The 19684-nt window shown below is 43.4% G+C and overlaps 1 protein-coding gene across 1 annotated transcript in view; it reads left to right on the top strand.

The window, feature by feature from the left end:
* The first annotated feature begins 5371 nt into the window (after positions 1 to 5371).
* The window catches only part of LOC103559758 (nuclear RNA export factor 3), a 70423-nt gene continuing 56110 nt past the window's right edge, over positions 5372 to 19684 (top strand). Inside the window, exons 1-15 of the mRNA XM_070603364.1 lie at positions 5372 to 5482; positions 7713 to 7910; positions 9081 to 9164; positions 9273 to 9377; positions 9502 to 9585; positions 9703 to 9772; positions 9930 to 10018; positions 10411 to 10520; positions 11736 to 11772; positions 12139 to 12207; positions 12292 to 12347; positions 12488 to 12595; positions 12714 to 12772; positions 12871 to 12986; positions 13082 to 13124. Coding sequence (XP_070459465.1) covers positions 5372 to 5482; positions 7713 to 7910; positions 9081 to 9164; positions 9273 to 9377; positions 9502 to 9585; positions 9703 to 9772; positions 9930 to 10018; positions 10411 to 10520; positions 11736 to 11772; positions 12139 to 12207; positions 12292 to 12347; positions 12488 to 12595; positions 12714 to 12772; positions 12871 to 12986; positions 13082 to 13124 — 1339 coding nt within the window. The remainder of the gene's footprint in view (positions 5483 to 7712; positions 7911 to 9080; positions 9165 to 9272; positions 9378 to 9501; positions 9586 to 9702; positions 9773 to 9929; positions 10019 to 10410; positions 10521 to 11735; positions 11773 to 12138; positions 12208 to 12291; positions 12348 to 12487; positions 12596 to 12713; positions 12773 to 12870; positions 12987 to 13081; positions 13125 to 19684) is intronic.

Here is a 19684-nt window from a genome sequence, read left to right as displayed (position 1 = left end):
CAGTTCTGGTATTAATTCTTCGCCCCTCTAGGAGCAAGATGGAGATGCAGCAATGAACGATGCCTGTGAGGGTCCCTGAGTAAGATAGTGTATGATTGGAGTGTGCAGGGATACGTGTGAGCTGGGAGGAGCAAGAGTGAATAATTAGAATTTACAAGTAATTTGTTTTGCTTGTTTATTTCACTCATTATCACACTGAACTTTTCCCTCTCAGTACATACAAGCTACCTAGCTGTTTTGAACAGGTGTGTATTCCTTTTATGAATTCCATGGACCCCGTTCCTGTATTGGCAGACATTTGGGTACCAGTTTTTCCCATGACACATTGTGCCACAGGGCTCATTCTGCTGCATATGATGCAGTGCATGTGGAGGCATATTTCCACTGCATAGATTAGGAAATGGCGCTGTGTGGTTAGAGTGTCTCCACTTTGGTCCTAATGGATGTTACCTGTCCTTTATCCACCCTAGAAGCCTTCATGACAGCCACCGGGACTACACAGGAGCCACACAGGTTTTCACTTTGCCCAAGGTGAGGTCTGGGAATTCAGGACAAGTGAGTGGAGGCTGAGTGGCTGGGGCATGGGACTCGGATTCCTGACCCTGCTGATCTTCCAACTTCCTCCTTCCACTTCTTCCATTGTTGCAATCAAGGTCCCAAAGTCCCAGAAAAGGCCTTCATGAAGTTATTCATGATCCTGAAAACTCTAACTCTAAAAAGAGACATCGAGGGGCCGGCCCCATGGCAGAGTGGTTAAGATGACGCACTCTGCTTCAGTGGCCCAGGGTTTCACTGGTTTGGCTCTTGGGTGCGGACCTAGCACCACTCATCAAGCCAATGCTGAGGCAGTGTTCCATGTAGTACAACTAGAAGGACCTACAACTAGAATATACAACTATGTACTGGGGGGCTTTGGGGAGAGGAAGAAGAAGGGGAAAAAAGATCAGCAACAGATGTTAGCTCAGGTGCCAATCGTTAAAAAAGAGAGAGAGAGAGACATTGGTCTTGTCATTTTCACAATCCTAATCTTTCTTCTCTGGCCTGTGATTGAAGTGAAAGGCCCAGCTAACCCAAGAAGCTAAAGTTTCTCTCATAGGGATGACACACATCCACCCAAAGGGCCAGTTTTTCTGTGTGTTTGTCCCACCCAGGATCTGTGATTTTTCTGATAATAAAGAATAATGTTGCATGTTATGTCAAATCCCTGCAAAATCCATTTGAGGCAGGTATTATGATCATTGGTCTACAGAGGAGGAAAGGGAAAGTCAGTGTGTTACTCACTTCTGGGGAACAGTGGTGTAGAGACTCAAATCCTGAACACCCCTAAAGCCCAGGCTGTGTGTGCTCCCTAGGGGGATGTGGCTGCCAAGCTGGGGGATGCTCCGTAACCCTGGTAAACCTGGGGGTGGTATTGGTAGTATTCCATGCTCCTCATGTGTCGGTCAAATGTTTTTATACAGGGAACAGTATTATTTCTTAGCCATGCAAATCTATTCAAATTTAAAACAACACCTTTGGGGAAAAGCAGTATTAAAGGGCACATGGAAAGCTGGCAAGAAAAAATTGCCCACACATATGCCTGACATAAGATTAATATCCTTGATATATAAAAAAATCAGTAGAGAGAAGGGAGACTGATATCAACCTAGATTTATTATTAAAAGCAATAGTAATTACTAGCAAGAAAAGCTGTACAGGACATGAGATTAAAAAATTATGTATATATATTAAATATATTATAATTAAATATATATATATTTTTTCAGTGTCTAATCTTACCACAAAGCCAATAACTTTGTTCTGAATTTAAAAATTACTAGGAAAAAAATACTGTACTAATTTTATCAATGAGGATGTTATGTTCAAATTGTTTTATAAGTAAGTTTGTTTTGAAAACATGAAACTGTTCCCGGGTGATTGAGTTCGACTGTGAGAAACACTGAGTGGAAGAAGGAAGTTACACCCAGCTGAACACCTAAGAACACACAAAAGGGCACCCACCTCAACTACCTACCAGCGCCCCCAGCTCATGGTGTTTGCTGTGAGTCACACCTATCCACATGTTGTGTTAAAACTTTCTATCGGATTCAGGTAAGCTTTCTTCCACCACTTCAGAGTAACTCACAAATTGTAACCTTTGCAACACCCACTTCTACAAGCAAGGTTTACATCTTTATCAAGTAAATTGCCATAAATATTGTAGTGTTTCCATACTTAATCATTTAAGACTAAAACAGTGCTACCATTTTTATTAGGTTCCTATTGTTTTTTCAATGAATCAGTAATCAAAAATCTTCCAACAACGAAAAACCCAGGACCTTTACTGGTGAATTCTATCAAACTTTTAAAGAATCAATACCAATTCTTCTCAAATTCTTCTAAAAAAAAATAGAAGAAGAGGGAACACTTCCTAACTCATTTTATGAGGCCAACATTACCCTGATATCAATGCCAGACAGACACTACAAGAAAACTACAAAATACAGATCAATATCTCTTATAAATATAGATGCAAAAACCCTCAGCAAAGTACTAGCAAATTGAATCCAGCAGCATATTAAGAAAATTATACATGATCACCAAGTGGGATTTATGCAAGGGTGGTTCAACATAAGAAAATCAATCCTGGAATTAACCCTGTTTGGACATGGTGTATAATTTTTATATATTGCTGAATTTTATTTGCTAATGTTTTGTTAAGGATTTTTGTAGCTATATTTATTGGGGATGTGTAGTTTTCTTTTTTCCTTCCTTCCTCCCTTTCTTCCTTTCTTTGCTGTCTTTGTCTGGTTTGGGTATTATGGTAATACTAGCTTCATAAAATGAATTTTATTTATTTTATTTTCTTGGTAGAGATTTTTTAGAATTGACATTAATTCTTCTTTAAACATTGGATTCTCCAGTGTTATCATGCAGGCCTGGGTCTTTTGGGGGAGTTGTTACATTACAAGTTGAATTTTCTTAATTGTAAGGTGGCTATTCAAATTATCTATTTCATACTCGGTAAGTTGTGGTAGATTGTTTTTCAAGGAATTGGTCATTTTTGTCTAAGTAGTCAAACTCATGTGTAGAGTTGCTCGTGATATTCTTTAACTATCTTTTTTATGTTTGCAGGCTCTGTAGTGACATCCTCTTTCATCCATGATTGTACTAATTTGTCTTTTTCTCTTCTTTGTCACATCATTTGTCAAAATGTAATGTAATCAATTTATAAATGTTTGACAAATTTTTAACAAATCTTTGCTCTGTAAAATAATAAAATTATATTTATAAAACTCTATTTTTATTTTTCTAGAGTGTTTTTGAGTGTATGTCTTCATATAGTTTTTTTGTGGTTGCTCTTTGCAGTACATTATATATACATAACTTATCACAGTCTACTAGAGTCACCATTTTACCAGTTCAAATGAAGTATAGAAATCTTGCCTCCATGTATGTCCCTTTATCCTTACCTGTTTATAACATAATTGCCTTAAATGCTTCATTTACATACATTTAGAACTATATGAGACAGTTTTCTAATTCTTGCTTCAACCATCAAGCATAATTCAGAAAACTCAAGAGGAGAAAGAAAGCCTATCATGTTTATTTATGTGCTTGTTTACCATTCTCCATCTTTCTTCCTGATGTTTGAAGGTTCCTTCTGTTATCATGTGCTTTCTGTTTAGGGAACTTCCTTTAGCCATTCTTTTAGAGTAGATCTGATGGTGACAAATCAGCTTTATTCCCCATCATTGGAGAATGTCTTGATTTTTCTTCTTTGTTCCTAAAGGATATTTTCCCTGGGTGTAGGATTCTGGGTTGACTGAAAAGTTCTTCAAATAGAAAAAAAAGTGATAAAAGAAAGAAGCTTAGAAAATCAGGAAGAAATAAGGATGAAGAGAAAAACCAGACATATGGGTATATACAATAGACTATCATTCTCATGAATTTTATACATTATATTCAACGATTAAAGATATTTGCAAACAATGTGACAGACATTGTGCTAATACGTGTGAATATAAAGGAATTTGCTAATCAGTAGAGGAAGGACCTAATATATCAACGAAGAATTTACCTAAAAAGTAAAATGCATTGCCAATAAACATCTGGATAGATGCCAAACCACATTAGCTGATAAAATGAAAATACAGTTACACTAAGTAAAAAATACGCTTTGCAGAAAAGTGTTCATGTAATTGAAAAACTGAAAAATAATATGCAAGCATATAAAATGTTTATAAATATTTAAAGCTAGGTAAACACATCTGGTTACACAGAAAAATACAACTGGAAAAGATGTACCAATGTATTTACAACGGATATCTGTAAGCCTGTCTTCTTATAGATGGGATATATATAACAATTTGATATCTAAATATACTTTTAAGTGCTTAATATTTTGTAATTATGGAAATTTGTTGAAAGAAACACTTGAAAATATCTAATAACCAACTGACAAAAATATTTATTGTTTTAGAAAAATGTTCACACTGTATTGTTTTGTAAAAAAAAAAACATTACAACTCTTGACATGACAGTTTATGTGTGTATGTGTGTGTGTTTTTGTCTTACATTTTCCTCACCCCAAATGTCCACATAGTCTCATATGATTTCTCTTTATCTCACTCAGGGGCTAGGCTTCCTTTCTGAGGGCATAGAGCTCAGAAAGAGATTGCTGCCAGGGGGTGGAAAATTCCAGAAAGTTCTGGCTGATGCACTGGAGCCCAGATCTCCACCTCATTCCCTCCTCCTATCAAAGCCTTCTGGTCTAACTTTCAGAGCTGCAATTCTGGCTCTGACCACCAGGGGACATCTATCAACATGGAATACTTTTTTTTTAGGAAGATTAGCTCTGAGCTAACATGTGCTGCCAATCCTCTCTCTCTCTCTCTCTTTTTTTTTTTGCTGAGGAAGATTGGCCATGAGCTAACATCCATGCTCATCTTCCCCTATTTTATATGTGGGACACTTGCCACAGCACGGCTTGATAAGTGGTACGTAGGTCCATGCCCAGGATCTGAACTGGTGAACCCTGGGCCACCAAAGTGGAGCACACGAACTTAACCACTGTGCCACGGGGCCGGCCGCCACATTTTTTTTTTTAAAGGAAGAGGCATGACGTTTTCCCTCTACTTTCATTCCAGTGACTCACTAAACTCTGTTTGTGATTTCCTTTATATTTTTTAGGTCTATTTTATGTGATCTCTCTGGGATGTGCTAGAGTTATTTCCTGACATGTGGCTATTTTCAGTCCTTTGTATTACTCTATGCTAACTTAAGAAAATCCCATATATTGCATAAAGAGTTTATTAAAGCTATGCATGGTGGGATAATCCTCACTTCATGGAACTCAGTTCCAGTCTCCTTTCTTCCCTTTATCATCTGAATGACCTCATACAAGATCCCATATGCCAGTAAGCATCAGCAACCTCAGAAAGGACAAGGACCTGATGACTCAGAGTCCTCTCGTGAGGAATACATGAAGGAAGAGAATGCAGTGGGCCCAGATTCTGGCCTTTGGAGTTCCCTGGATATATAGCTACAAGTGCTTGGGACCCAGCCTTCTAAACTGTACTTGGCCTCCTCTGCAGGGGTGCCTCAGCTGGAAATGACTCCCTGAGTGTTAGGCTAGTAGCTAACTCAGGGGGCAGTAAGAACAGAAAGTTAAAAGTTTTCTTTGGCCACCAGGACTCTCCTCTCTATGCCCCTGGGGAAAGGACTTCCCTTAAGCACTCCATCTCACTTATGCAGCCTTGATGAGGTTTTAGGGTCTGCTCTCACCTTCCTCAACAAACTTCCTCAGATCTGCCGCAAACCCTCCAGCTCCAGACTCCACAGATTCTCCGCAGCAAACACTGTGAGGACTGTGGTGACTGGTCACTTCCTTCAGACCACATCATAAGTGAGTTGGTCAGCATGAGGCCTTGGCCTCAGATCCCCACAGGGCCAGAGAGATTCTAGGCCCACTTACTACCCCAAACCATAGGACACCCAGCTGATCCCCTCTTTAGGTGGGGAAGGTGAGGGCCCAGGCTGACTATTTTCCACTCCCTTGAGGAAATGGGCCACATGGATCCTGACACTCTCATCCTGGTTGCACATAGAAAACCTCCCCTCCAGTGGCTATGATCACAACTGAGCTGAGAACTTCCCATTGGTTGCGAGGAAAGGCCTGACTCATGTGATCGTCTCTGGTCCAGAATTTGGGGATTGGGGTGGGTTACCTGGGGAGGTGGGTATTCAAAATTAACATTCTTTGGATGCATACTAGAGGTGGGGGAAGGGCAAAGAACCCACCATTACCTTTGAATTTTCACACCAATCATTCTGGTTATATTATATTATCCCCATAGAGGTTTCTCCAGTCTTGCTTTATGGCCCGTCGTGTAATCCATTCTGGAATGTTCTGTGTAGTTAACTGTTATGTACAGTGTTCTATTTCAATTAAGTAAATTTTGTTACTCACGTTGTTTAAATTTTCTCCATCTAACCAAATTTTTGTCTGCCTGTTAATTGTCACTCGTGAGCTGTGTTAAAGTGTCCCACATGACTGTGGATTTTTTTATTTCTCCATTTACTTCTGTCAATTTTTGATTTGCATAGTTTGGCTCTATCAAGAGGTGCATGCACACTTAGAATTGTTTCATTAATATCTTCCTGCTGAATTGAACCTTTTATTATTATGAAATCTCCCTTTTTTCCCTAGTAATCTTTTTCCACATAGTATACTTTTTTCTCTAATTAATATGGTTTTAACAACTTGATATCTTTTGCTGCTTTTGGAAAATCAATCATGATTTCTTCAAATATTGCTTCTCTACTATTCATGCTCTTTCCCTCTAGGGCTACAATTAAACATACCTCCGTTAAATCTTGCCCCCTTTCTTTTGGAATCTTCTATCATTTTCTCTTGCCAAGCTTCATTCTGGATATTTTTTCAGATCTATCTTTCACCAAACTTTCAGGGTAGATTTTATTAGTCCCTTAGAGCAGAGGAGGCAGGTGAGAGTTAGAGAAATTAAGTAACTTGTCCTAGGCCACCCAGCCCACAAAAAACAGCATGAATTCTCATCCCAGAATGGACCTTTAACCCAAACCCTTTCCCACTGTGCTTGCTCCCTCCTGGGCGTGGAGTGCTTCCAGCTCCTTATCCCCCAGGACGTAGAACCATAGTGGAGTCTTCCAATTTTTTTTTTGAATGTGCTCTATATCTTTTCTGATTACAAAAATCAATGCTATTTCTTCATTAGCCATAATACTATCCCAGGACTTTTGTTTCGGTATCATACTGTTGATGTGTTTTTATCTTGCTTTTTGGGTTTTTTTATTTTTGTTTTTTTCTCTGTTGTTGTTTCCAATCTCAGAGCCCAATTATCAAGTTAGTTCCTTTCAAAGAAGAGCAAGATGCTAGGGTATTTTCCAAAGGGGGTATAGAAATTTGTCCAAAGCAGGCAGTTCTGGCATTCATCCTTCACTTCACCAGGAGCAAGATGGAGATGCAGCAATAACTGAAGCCAACGTGGGCCCCAGAATAAGATAGTAAGTGACCAGTCAGCATGACTGGAATGTACCAACCAGTGGAATACATAACCATGTAGTTAACTATATCATTCTTCCTTTTCCTCCAACTAGGCCGAGTGAGGAATACTAGGACTGATTAGCGCTTGAGCAAACTTTATTATAGCCCTAGTATCTGTGGAGCAAACCTATATAAAAGACTTTCTTAGCATTCATGGATTCCTTCCTTCTCTCCTGTCCACCACAACATTCCCTATGCCCTTCAACCCTACCGAAAGAGAGTCAAGTGGTATTATAGAAACCGGATCCATGCTTTTATGGACATGTGGACAGATAGAATGCCTCCAGAGAGAGAAAGGGAGGAGAAAGGGCAAGATGGAACCCCAGGGACTTGGTTTAAAATCACAGCGAGTATCCTGGCAAAATGTATTGAATGTACAGCAGAGACAGGTCAGGGGGAGTCTTCTTGGTCTCATGTAAAGATGCTAGTACTTTGCTGGGAGCAGGAGGAGTTGGTAATCTGTTCTTTTTATTACTAGGAGTTAATATCCTCAATCCTCTAAGGGCAGGTTCAGAGAAGTGACAACAAGAGACAGGCTGACTTCAGGAGGTCCAGGGAGGTTGTCTAAAGGAAAAGATAGAAACTACTGCCGAGAAAATGGAGCAACTCCCTGAGGATGCCTTAGTTAGGCTTAAGCTGAATGTGTGTGTGGCAGAGGTGTGGGGGCGGGGGGATTCGAATCTCTGGAGTCTTATTGCAGAGGAAGGCAGTGTCTGCATTAGGTAAGATCTCCTCGAAGCTTATAAAAGAAAAATCCCCTTAAACATTTTAAGCTGATTATTTGGAGGACAATGTTTTAATGGAGACAAAGAGAATTTCTATAAGATACAGAAAAGAGAAATCATGTCCATGGTACCTTCTCTCTCTCTCTCTCTTTTTTTTTGTTTTTGCTGAGGAAGATTGGCCCTGAGCTAACATTTGTTGCCAATTGGCCTCTTTTTGCTTGAGGAAGATTGTTCCTGAGCTAACATCTGCACCAATCTTTCTCTATTGTGTATGTGGGTTGCCACCACAGCATGGCTTAATGATCAGTGTGTAGGTCCGTGTGTGGGAGCTGAACATGTGAACCCCAAGCTGCCAAAGCAGAATGCACAAACTTAACCACTATGCTACCAGGCCAGCCTCCACATGGGAACTTCTTATTTTTTTTTAAGAAGATTAGCCCTGAGCTAACATCTGCTGCCAATCCTCCTCTTTTTTACTGAGGAAGACTGGCCCTGAGCTAACATCCGTGCCCATCTTCCTCTACTTTATATGTGGGACACCTGCCACAGCATGGCTTGACAAGTAGTGCATAGATCTGCACTTGGGATCTGGACTGGTGAACCCTGGGCTTCCAAAGCAGAACGTGCGAACTGAACCGCTGTGCCACCGGGCTGGCCCCTCATGGTACGTAACTTCTTTAGAGAGTCATTTAACTGAGTGAAAAAGTCTAAAAGAAACTCTGATTAGATACATTTTCCAGATTTAAATTCATCATGTTACTCTCTTTTCCCATCTTTTCTCTCACTCTTAGGTTCCATTTGGCATAAAGTATGACGAGAAGTGGCTGTTGAATTTGATTCAGAAGAAATGCAGTGTCCCCTTCACCCTGGTCAAAGTAAGAGAGGACAGTGAGGCAGATGAGTGGAAACAAGGCAGGTGGAGGGTCCAGATGAGCAGGGCCCTCTGGTCTCATATTCTGTTTCTCTTGCCACTCTCCCCATAGTTTCACTATGAGAAAATGCAGGCCCAGTTCTTCGTTGACAATGCCAACATTGCCTTTGCATTGAAGAATATCAATGGCAAGATTTGGGATAAGAATAATGAAAGGGTGTGTGTGAAAGACATGACCAGGGCTAGCGAGGGGCAAGAGGGCAGGACAGGGACAAGGTCTTGCTTGATCCCAAGGCTCAGATTTCCTGGTGCTTACCCAGCCCCTCTTGTGTTTTTTGCAGATATCTATCTTTGTCAGCCCCTCTGATGCTCCCTGCTCTGTGCAGAAGGAGCTGAAGTCAGAAAAGGTGAAGCAGATAAAGTTAGTGCAGACTCAAACGAGTTGTGCACTCACATGCAGACCCACCTCTTCCACCCCCGCCTATTACCTCCCTTCACCACCTCAGACTCAGAGCCACTAAATCCCATCTCTAACTCTGCAGCTGACCATGAACAAACTATATGATGTCTCCCAGCAGTCTCTTGACATCCACAAACTCCGCTTTGACCCTGGTAGGCTCCAGCAGTAATTCTAGGGAGGGCGAGGGCAGAGGGGTCTAACTGTTGGGAAGGAGACTTAGGGATGGAAACCTGGGGAGGGGTTGCTGCTGGGGCTGTACCAGCTGGGCCCCTCTCAGCCTTCTCATTCCCTCCTCTCGGCCTCCTGGAGACTTGATGACCCTTGGTGTGGAAATGGTACCGAATCCTAGAAATGACACGGTTGCCTCCCTGCAGGTCCATGGAGAGAACATGCCCAAGGTGAGGACTTGGGTCCACTGCTGGGATTGATGGTGAGGGGGGCAGAGTTCAGGTAGAAGAGGCAGATTGGTCTCAGATATCCCTGGTTGGGATCCTCACTCTAACTCTTTCCTCATCATAGCTTTTGCCCTGGATCCTGAGCAACACGAAACCCTGCCAGCTGGTTGGCCTGTCCAACACTATGCAGAATGCCTCCAACATCAAGAACTTGAACCTCCCCAACAACGAGGTGAGGTTCAGTACCCAGATCCTTCTTTGAAGGGAAGGTGGGAGGGCACATGGGGTGGTGGCAAGAGGCTGGAAGTGGATTTGTTAGCAAACATAGGAACTGGGGTGCAGGGTCATCCTGGCTCTCTTCCTCTGGTCCACGTTGTTGCTCCTTATAATCACAGGTGAAGTCTGCAGGGAAGTTGGACAAGGGTAAAGGGCTGAAGCCAGAAGAGATGAGCACAGACAGAAACTCCCTGTGCACCACCTTCCCAGATAAGTCAACCAACATAAGGTCAGTTGTACCCTCTGTTGCCTCCTGGGAGCCTGAGCTACTCCTGACAGTGACTGTTTGCAGGAAGCAGCAGTCTTGGTCTTCTGGGAGGACCACAGGCCCTGCCATCTCTTTCTCTGTGTCCCTCACCTGTGTTTAGAGGACAGGCCTCTCAGGGACACTTCCCTCCCTCCACAAGTTACATCATCCTGCTTGGACCTTCAGAGTATCCCTGGGTCTCCCAAGATGGGTGTGATTCCTCAGACAAGGACTCGACTAAGACAGACACAGCTGCACAGGGGCCATCAGGAGAGGAGTCGGTGGTCATAGAGGGGGCCACAGACCCTCAACTTCTTGCTGAGCTGGGACCTGACCCTTTACTCTTTCTGGGGAAGGTCTCTTGCTCCTGTGGCTGCTCCATTTCCCATTCTCAGCTCAGACTGAGCTCACACAGGTGACAAAGTGTCAACCAGCATCCAATGAGTCCCCAGCCCAACAAGTGCACCTTTTCCATTCTGACCTCAGGTCCAGGGCCAGCCAGGGTGGGTGAAGGAAAGGGCTGCAGCAGGGGAGCCATTACACCTTTCTTCTCTCTTCTTCCCTGACCCCCACCACCAGGGCAGAGCTTCTTTCTCTTCCCTTTGCTTTGCTTTCTCTCTCTCCCTTGTCTCTACTCCCCTATGTTCCTCTCATCTCTGTCCTCCTACCTCCACTCCCTCTCTGTTCTCATCCACTACTCTTCCCTCCCAGCCTCTTGAGTCCAGCCTCACTCACCTCCATGCTCCAGCATCATGGGCCATCCCTGGGGGTGTCCTGCTCCTGGCAGAATGCTGGACCCCCAGTGAGGTAGCAGAGCCGTGGGCTCCCACTCCATTCCCTCTCCTCTTTGGAGCCTTCAGTGAGGTCTTGGAAGAAGGAAGGGGGGCAGGGAGGGGAAGGAAGCCCTGGACCTGGGCTCCACATGCTGTGATGTGCATGGGAAAGGAGTCAGAGCAGTCTAGGTGAGAGCTACCAAGGGGGAAGGGGAGGAGGCGGGGAGGGAGAAAGTGAGAGAGAGCAAGCAAGCCCTCTTCCTATGGGTCAGTCCATGGGGGAGGTGCCCAGGGCCCTGGAGGGCTGCAACACAGGAGTGTAGGTGGGACACCCTGGGCTGTGTCTCTGATGTAAATCTGCTTGCTTTCATGAGGAAGGACACCTCCACAGTTTCACTTTTCTGTTTTGTCTTGATTTGGGCAGCTCCATCCTGGAATTGTTCCCCAAGTTTTTAAGCTTGGTAATTGTATTCCGTGATCATTGACTCCTCTAATTGACACTGACACTGCCCACAACCTGGTCTGAACCCCTTTAGGTCTTTCCCAAGTTACATTTTTGAACATGAGCCTTAAACCTCATGGTGGGAGGGTGGTGGTACACACCTATGTGGGCACCTGACAAAGGCTCTCAGTCTTATTCAACAACATTCTCCAAAGGCTTCAGGGACACCTTGATGATGATCCCAAATGTAACCTTGCCCGTGGAATTTGCAGGGCCCTTTCACACCTGACCTCTGACCCTTACCCCCTGCTGGACCCATCCTTTTCCCTGATGATCCAGCACCAGCTCCTGGTCAGCACTGCTGACTTGCTCTTCCCTTCCCCAGGATGGCCAGGAGTCACGCCCACCAACTAACTTTGGTATTGAAGCCCACAAGAGGCTACCAACCTGCAAGGTGAGGAGGGAGGACCAGGCAGAGTTTTGGGCAGTGCATGAGGAGGGGTATCAGCTGTGGTCCTGAAAACTGTTGTAATTTCAGGGAAGCTTCTTTGAATCTGATGCGCTGAAGAGTCTAGTCCTGCAATTCCTGTGGCGGTAAGTACTCCTGGGAATCTGAGGAAGGGGACGGCTGGGCCGGGGGAGGCCGCCTAAGCTCAGGTCTGCTTCTTGGGTCTTTGAAGTCTCATTTGGAGCCCGAGTCACACAGGCAGCTTGTCCCTTCTGTTCCCCCACAGATATTACCTGACCTATGACTCTGGAGACCGACAGGGTCTTCTCGGTGCTTACCTTGACAAGGCCTGCTTTTCCCTGAGCGTCCCTTTCAACCCCAAGGACCCAGCTCCGTGAGTATCGCAGCTCAGACTCTGTTCCTGGGCCCTGTGGCTCCCCAGCAGACACAGGCCAGCTCTTGGAAACACCCAGTGGACAGACCACCACCTCCTGTTCCTCTTTCTCTCCTAGAAGCATCTTGTGCGAGTACGTCAGGGATAACAGGAATATAAAGAAACTCAAGGACCCCTGTGCGTGTGGGAAGATTGGGCAGGGAAAGGGGTCATGGAGGGGTCAGTCAAGACCCAGGATGTGGCAGTCCCTGACTTTCACTTTCATCCCCCCACAGACCTGTGGGTTCACCTGTTGAAGAGTACAAAACATGACATCGTGCACTCTCTCTGTGTGTTGCCCACAACTCAGCATGACTTCAGCTCCTTCGTGGTGGACCAGTGGCTCCAAACGGTGAGCACCTGCTTCCTCCCTCAGCCAGGCCCAGAAAGCTGCAGGTGGGTAGGAGGCTTAGGTGGTGACTGAGCCCCTGGGCTCTTCCCTTTCAGGAAAGGGTGCTGTGCTTCTCTGTCAACGAGGTGTTCAAGGAAGGTGAGTGTATGTGGAGTCTCCACTAGATGCCCCACTGCTCCCTCTCCCTGGCTGGGCTCCCCCTCAGAACTCACCCAGCTTCCCTGATCCCTTCCCCTCTCTTCCTACTCCCTCTGTGTTCTTCAGTCCCCACTCTGCCTCCAAACCATCCTGGTCTGATCTGCGTCCATGCCTGTCTGCCCCGCACAGCAGGCACAGGGACACAGGCTGTGGAGTTTGATGTCTCTCATCCCAGATACTTACTCTGTGAACTTGGGCCAGTTACTTAACCTCTAAGTTTCTTCATTTGAAAAACGGGGTTAATAATATCCACCTCTTGGGTAGCTGTGAAAAATGAACTAAAGGAACTTGTGAAGTAGTTGTCACAGAGCCCGACACATAGCAGGGTCCCTGTCACTGGGAGAAGGCTGCTCCCAATTTTGCCCCCTCCATTCTGGAAAGCTTGATTCCCAGGGGAAAAGTGTTCCCTTCAGCATGAGTACCAAGGCAGACCCTGACTAACACTGTGTGAGCATGTAAAGCATGTGTCACTCTAAGGAGGTATTGTTGTTTGTCGGCTTTTTTTGAAGTCGTGAGAAAGTCAAAAGGTTCTGTTCGTGCCTTTACATGGACCTTCATCACTATCCTTGCCAGCAATTCCAGGTGAGTGCTGTGTTGTGAGTGGGAACATCCATCCCAGTCTGGGCTTAGGGGTGTCAGAATGTGGTGGTACAGCCCTTGGGGTTTTCTCAATATTATAGAAAGTCAATGGGTAGAGCAAAGAAACAGTCTAGCCTAGCAGGTAAGAGCATGGGCTCTGGAGTCAGAATATTTGGCTCTTTTATTGACTCCTATGCTGACTAGATGTGTGATCTTGGTCAAGTCACATGACCTCCCCAGGACTCACTGTCTTCTTCTGAAAATAAGGATGAGACTGTCCATTCCCTTGTGCTGAGTACAGGGTAAATGAGAGTGTAAAACCATCCCTGGGTGAAGCTGGTAGACAATCTCTCCAAAGGTGGGCTCTGTGGGAGGAATAGAGGTACCAGCCAAGGGAATCTGAGGGGCAGGCACAGTAGGGGTATGGAAGGAATCTGGTTGCTGTGTGCAGTGGGAGTAGAATCGTTGTTGGGGGTGTGGGGTTGTCCGTCTGTCCGTTTGTCCAAGGGCTCATTTTCCTCCTCTATGCATCATAGAGTGATGAGCTGTTTGTGAGCACTCCACCTCCAACAAGACGCAGAGCCCCTTCTCCATCCAGGTGCCTATGCTCTGCCCGGAGCAGCAGGAGACGGTGCACGCTTTCTCAGCCCAGTCTGGGATGAACCTCCAGTAGTCTCAGAAGTGAGTGCTGTGTGTGCACAGGATAGGAGGGAGCTTGGAGGAGCAGAGGAGTGAATAATGGAGACTGGCATGTAAAGATTTGACATCTATTTATTTTTTTCGTGCAAGTTCACGTGTGAAAAATGTTCTAATTTTATACTAATATATTTAAATATATTATAAAACTCAGTTTTCCTACCATACATATTGTTTTAAAACTTCTTGTTTATTTATTGTTAGCAACAGTATAGTTTCTCTCAGTATATGTTAAGCTACCTTTTTCCTTCTGAGATCTGTATACTAAACAATTGAATTCCAGTAGGCCATAAGCTATTACTGATAGACATTTGCCTTTTCACTGCTTTTTCAACATTACATTCAGTGCCACCTGCTCATTCTGGTACATAACATCTTGGTAAACTTGGGGGCTTGTTCCTATAGCATAGATTTAGCAGTGACATTGTGTGGTCAAAGTGTCTCCACTTAGGTCCTAAGGGAGGTCATCTGTCCCCACTCACCATGGTTGTTTTCAGTACAATGACTAGACTATACCACCACTGCAAAACTCTTTACTTATCAAAAAGTGAAGTATGAGAATTCAGAGATATAAAGAAATGGATCTCCACGTTTTCAGGAAGGCTAAGTAGACAGAAGCCAGTTGTCCTGGGAATGAAAGGGCTCCTGGCTCTGCTGACACCCCAATTCTCTCTCTTCATTATCTCCAGATGAAGGGCAAAATCCCAGAGGAGGCCTTCATGCAGTCACCTAGGATCTTGAAAACAAAGTCCTATAAAGGAGCCCTTAGATGTTCTCCTTTTCATCCTCACCGTATTTGTTGTATCTTTCTTCCAACCTGAAGCCACATCCATGGCTATAGTTGGAGCCCAGCTGACCAAGCAGCCGAAGTTTACCTTGTAGGTCTGCCAGTCGTTCTGTACTTTTCCCACTCAAGATCCTTGTTTATTTTCATATTAAAAAATGACATTGCACATTGTATGTTGTGTATCTTGGATTGCTCTTCTTCTGCCCCAGCCATGAGCCAAAAAGACCAGGACTAAAGGTCTTGTCTCCGCCTTCATCCCTGGCAGTCTCTAGCATTTATATCAGCACTCCACAGTGTTTGAAAATTATAGAGGAGGGACTCAATTCCTGGACTACCCTAAAATCCAGACTTTGCTCCCTGCGTCCTGATTATCTTCTCTCCACCACTTCACAGTAACTCACAAGCTGCGACCCTTTCAACACTCACATCTATAAACAAACAACATCTTTGTCAAGTAAAGTGCTGTATTTATTGTAGTATTTATGAATTTCTTAATCATTTAACAAATTTAAAATGATGCTAACGTTTTTATTAAGTTCTTATTCTTATTTTTAATATGTCATTGAAAGAGTTTTTACTATTGTGTACCTAACCCTATTTGTCCCACAAGTTCTGCATTGTTTTTTAACTTTCTATTTGGAAATAATTATTGATTCACAAAACATGGCAAAAATACGTGCAGGGAGGTCACATATATGCTTCACTCATCTTCTCCCGGTGAAAACATCTTGCATTACAACAGTACAAGATCAAAACCAGGAAACGGACAGTTTTACATGCTCTCAGGTGTGTGTTAGAGTGTCTCTGTGTGTATTATAATTCCATGCACTTTTACCAGCTATGTGGCTTCTATGGCTATCACCGCTAACAAGATACAAAACTGTTCCATTACCACAATGAGGTTCCATTACCTCATGCTATCCTTTATAGCCACACCTACCTTCTCCCTGGCCCCACATCCCTAACCTCTATCAAACACTATTGTAATTTTAAAAATGTCACATAAATAAAATCATAGAGTATATAACCCTTTGGAATGGATTTCCTTCACTCAGCATCATTTCCCTTAGATCAATCCAAGTTGTTAAGTGTATTGATAGTCTGTTCCTTTTTTACTGCTGAATAGTATTCTGTGGTATGGAGGTAGTGCAGTTTGTTTAACCGTTTACCTATTGAAGGACACCTGGGCTGTTTCCACTTTTTAACTATTATGAATAAAACTGTTATGAACATTCGTGTACAGGTTTTTGTGTGAACATAAATTTTTATTTCTCTCAGTAAATTACCCAGAGTATAATTGCTGTATCATATGGCAATTCCTTGTTTAGTTTTGAAAGAAAATGCCACATTATTTTCTAGAGTGCCAGTAACATTTTACATTCCCATTAGTGATGCATGAGTGACTCAGTTTACCCATAGCCTTGCCTTGCATTTGGTGTTGTCACTATTTTTTAGCCATTCTGATATGTGTGTGTAATACTTCACTATGGTTTTAATTTACATTTCCATGATGGCTAAAGATGTTGAACACCTTTTCATGTGCCTATTTGCCATCAGGAAAATGTGTGTTCATGTCTTTTGCCCATTTTCTAATTGGATTAAGAGGCCTGAAGGTATTTCTAAAGAGAGCTGCCCTAACTCAGGCTAACAGGCAGAATAAGAGACCAAAAAGCCCCTCACTTTTCTTGGCAGGGAGGGCAGAAGTGGGCCTGAAGCCACTTAATGTGGCTCAAATTATGACTGACCTTGGACTTGAAACAGGACTAAGAGGTGAGAGAATTTCCGGGTCCATCTGTGTGGATCAGCATAGAGCAGAAAAAGAAGGGAGATATGGGGAGGGGTAAAAATAGTGAAAGGAGGGAGATATGAGCAGGAAATGCCTTCTACGTGATGCTACACTCATCGCTCTCATCCTACTCTATAGGATACAAAAAAATTATTCTCCTAGACCTATGCTATTCAACTTTGAATATCCATTAGAATCCCCTCCAATGCTCAGACTCAACCAACTGAATGAGAATCTCTATGGATAGGTCCAGTTATCAGTATCTTTAAAGTTCCTCAGTTGATTCTAATGAGCTGTCAAAATTGAAAACCTTATCTGATGGTATATTAGTTTGCTAGGGCTACCGTAACAAGATACCACAGACTGAGTGGCGTAAACAACAGAAATTTATTTCCTCACAGTCTGGAGTCTAGAAGTCCGAGATCAAGATGTCAGCATGTTTGGTTCCTTCTGAGCCCTCTCTCCTTGGCTTGCAGATGGCCGCCCTCTTGCTCCTTTTTCACATGGTCATCCCTCTGTGCATACATGCCCCTGATGTCTCTGTGTCCTAAACTCCTTTTCTTAAAAGGACACCAATCAGATTGGATTAGGGCCCACCCTAATGGCCTCATTTTAACGTCATCACCTTTTTAAAGGCTCTGTCTTCAAACACAGTCACATTCTGAGGTACTGGGGACTAGAGCTTCAACATATGAATTTAGGCGGGATACAATTTAGTCCACAACAGATGGTGTTAGAAATACCTTGGTCTGAGAAATTCAGCTCCCTTTCAGTTGCCTTCCTGGAACTACCAGACAACACTTCTGCAGTCACCTCACTAGGCAGGAGTTTGTCATGTGTCCACACCTCGCTGCAAAGGAGGCTACACATGGGGTATTTTACTGGGAACATTACTGTCCCAAATAAATTTGTGATTCTCTCATTAAGAAAGAAAGAAAATTGGTATAGAACATGTGCTACACTGTTACACCCAAGGCAGCTAGAAGCCCTCTCTCAATTATCGTCTTCTTTCTACCCAATTTTCCAGTCATAATTTTCCTGGATTCAGACAAAACTGCTGCTTCAGAGACACCTGAACTCGCTTTCCCATCCTCTCAAATCCTCTGTCCCAAACTCTGCCTGGCTCATCACAATTTAGCTTACGTATGTTTAATACATGTCATTCATTCATTCAACAAGTATTTATTGGTTACCAACAATATGAGAGGCACTGTGATAGGCACTGGAGATAAAGCAGAGAATCTGATGGACACAGTCCTGGTTCTCATGGAGCTTGCATTCTAAAGGGGTTGATATACTCAAGAATTAAATACTATTACAAAAATAATATGGGGGAAGTGTGATAGAAGATGACTAGGGTGGGGACGTCAGGGAAGGATTTTCTGAAGAAATGACTTTGATCTGATACTCAAGCAGCAAACAGTGGGAAGATATAGGAGCTGAGCCCTCCAGGCAGAGGGAACAGCACGAAGAAAGGCCCTAAGGTGTGAACAAGCCTGGAATGTTTAGGAAACAGCTTGGATGCCAGTGTGAATTAGAAGGATAGTGTTAGGAAAATGGAGTTAGAGTGGTAGGAGGAGCCAGATCACAGAAGGCCTTGTGGGCCAGTAAGAACTCTAGGTTTTGTTCTATTACGATGGAGCCATCGGGGCACTTTAAGAAAGGTAGGGGTATTATTATAATCTACTTTATTAAAACTCACTCTGAATGTTCTTTGGAAAACAGACTAAAGTAGAGCAACAGGAGGAGAAAAGGAGATGAGTTAGGAGGCTACTACAGACATGAGAGTGAGAGGTTACGGTGGCATGGACCAGGATATTAGTATTGGATGGGGTGAGAAGGAGTTTGAACTAAGATGTACTCTGGAAGTACTGAACTTGCTGATGAAGTCTATGTTTGTTGCAAAGGATCAAAAGGAATCAAGTGTGTGTCTTGGAATGTGGATCTTTGCAATTGCTGGTTCTACATATGAGCAGGACGCAGGTCTAGATTCTGGAAGGGATACAAATATATTTTAAAAATTGACTTTAGTGAGCTATAATTTATGTTCAATATGATGCATCCATTTTAGGTGTATAATTTGGTAAGTTTGGATAAATGCATTCACACATATAACCACTACAATCAACATATAGAACATTGATACAAAAGCTTTTAAGATCCTATCACTTGCTTCAAGAAGTTCATCATGTTTTTAGAAAAAAATGTATACACATGAGTTAGAGAAAGATATAAAGAAGCAAAGGATAAGTTTTAAGGATTGGAACAGTTTTTGAAGGTTGTAGCTTTGGTGAGGATATCCATCGGGAAATACCTGGTTCTACATTTGAGCCAGGAGGTTTTCCAACAACATAGAAGGCCAAGGCAGGGGCTGGCCCAGTGCCAGTGGAGTAGTGGTTAAGTTCTCATGCTCTGCTTCTGCAGCTTGGGGTTCACAGGTTCAGATCCAAGGCATGGACCTACACACTGCTCATCAAGCCATACTGTGGTGGTATCCCACATGCAAAACAGAGGAAGATTGGCATGGATGTTGCCTCAGCGACAATCTTCCTCAAACAAAAAGAGAAATATTGGCAACAGATGTCAGCCCAGGACGAATCTTCCTCACCAAAAAAAAAAAAAACAGGTCAAGGGAGAAGTCAGGCCATGACA

Source organism: Equus przewalskii, chromosome X (assembly GCF_037783145.1).
Source record: "Equus przewalskii isolate Varuska chromosome X, EquPr2, whole genome shotgun sequence".
NCBI classification, from domain to species: domain Eukaryota; kingdom Metazoa; phylum Chordata; class Mammalia; order Perissodactyla; family Equidae; genus Equus; species Equus przewalskii.
This window is presented reverse-complemented; position numbering and strand designations above follow the sequence as displayed.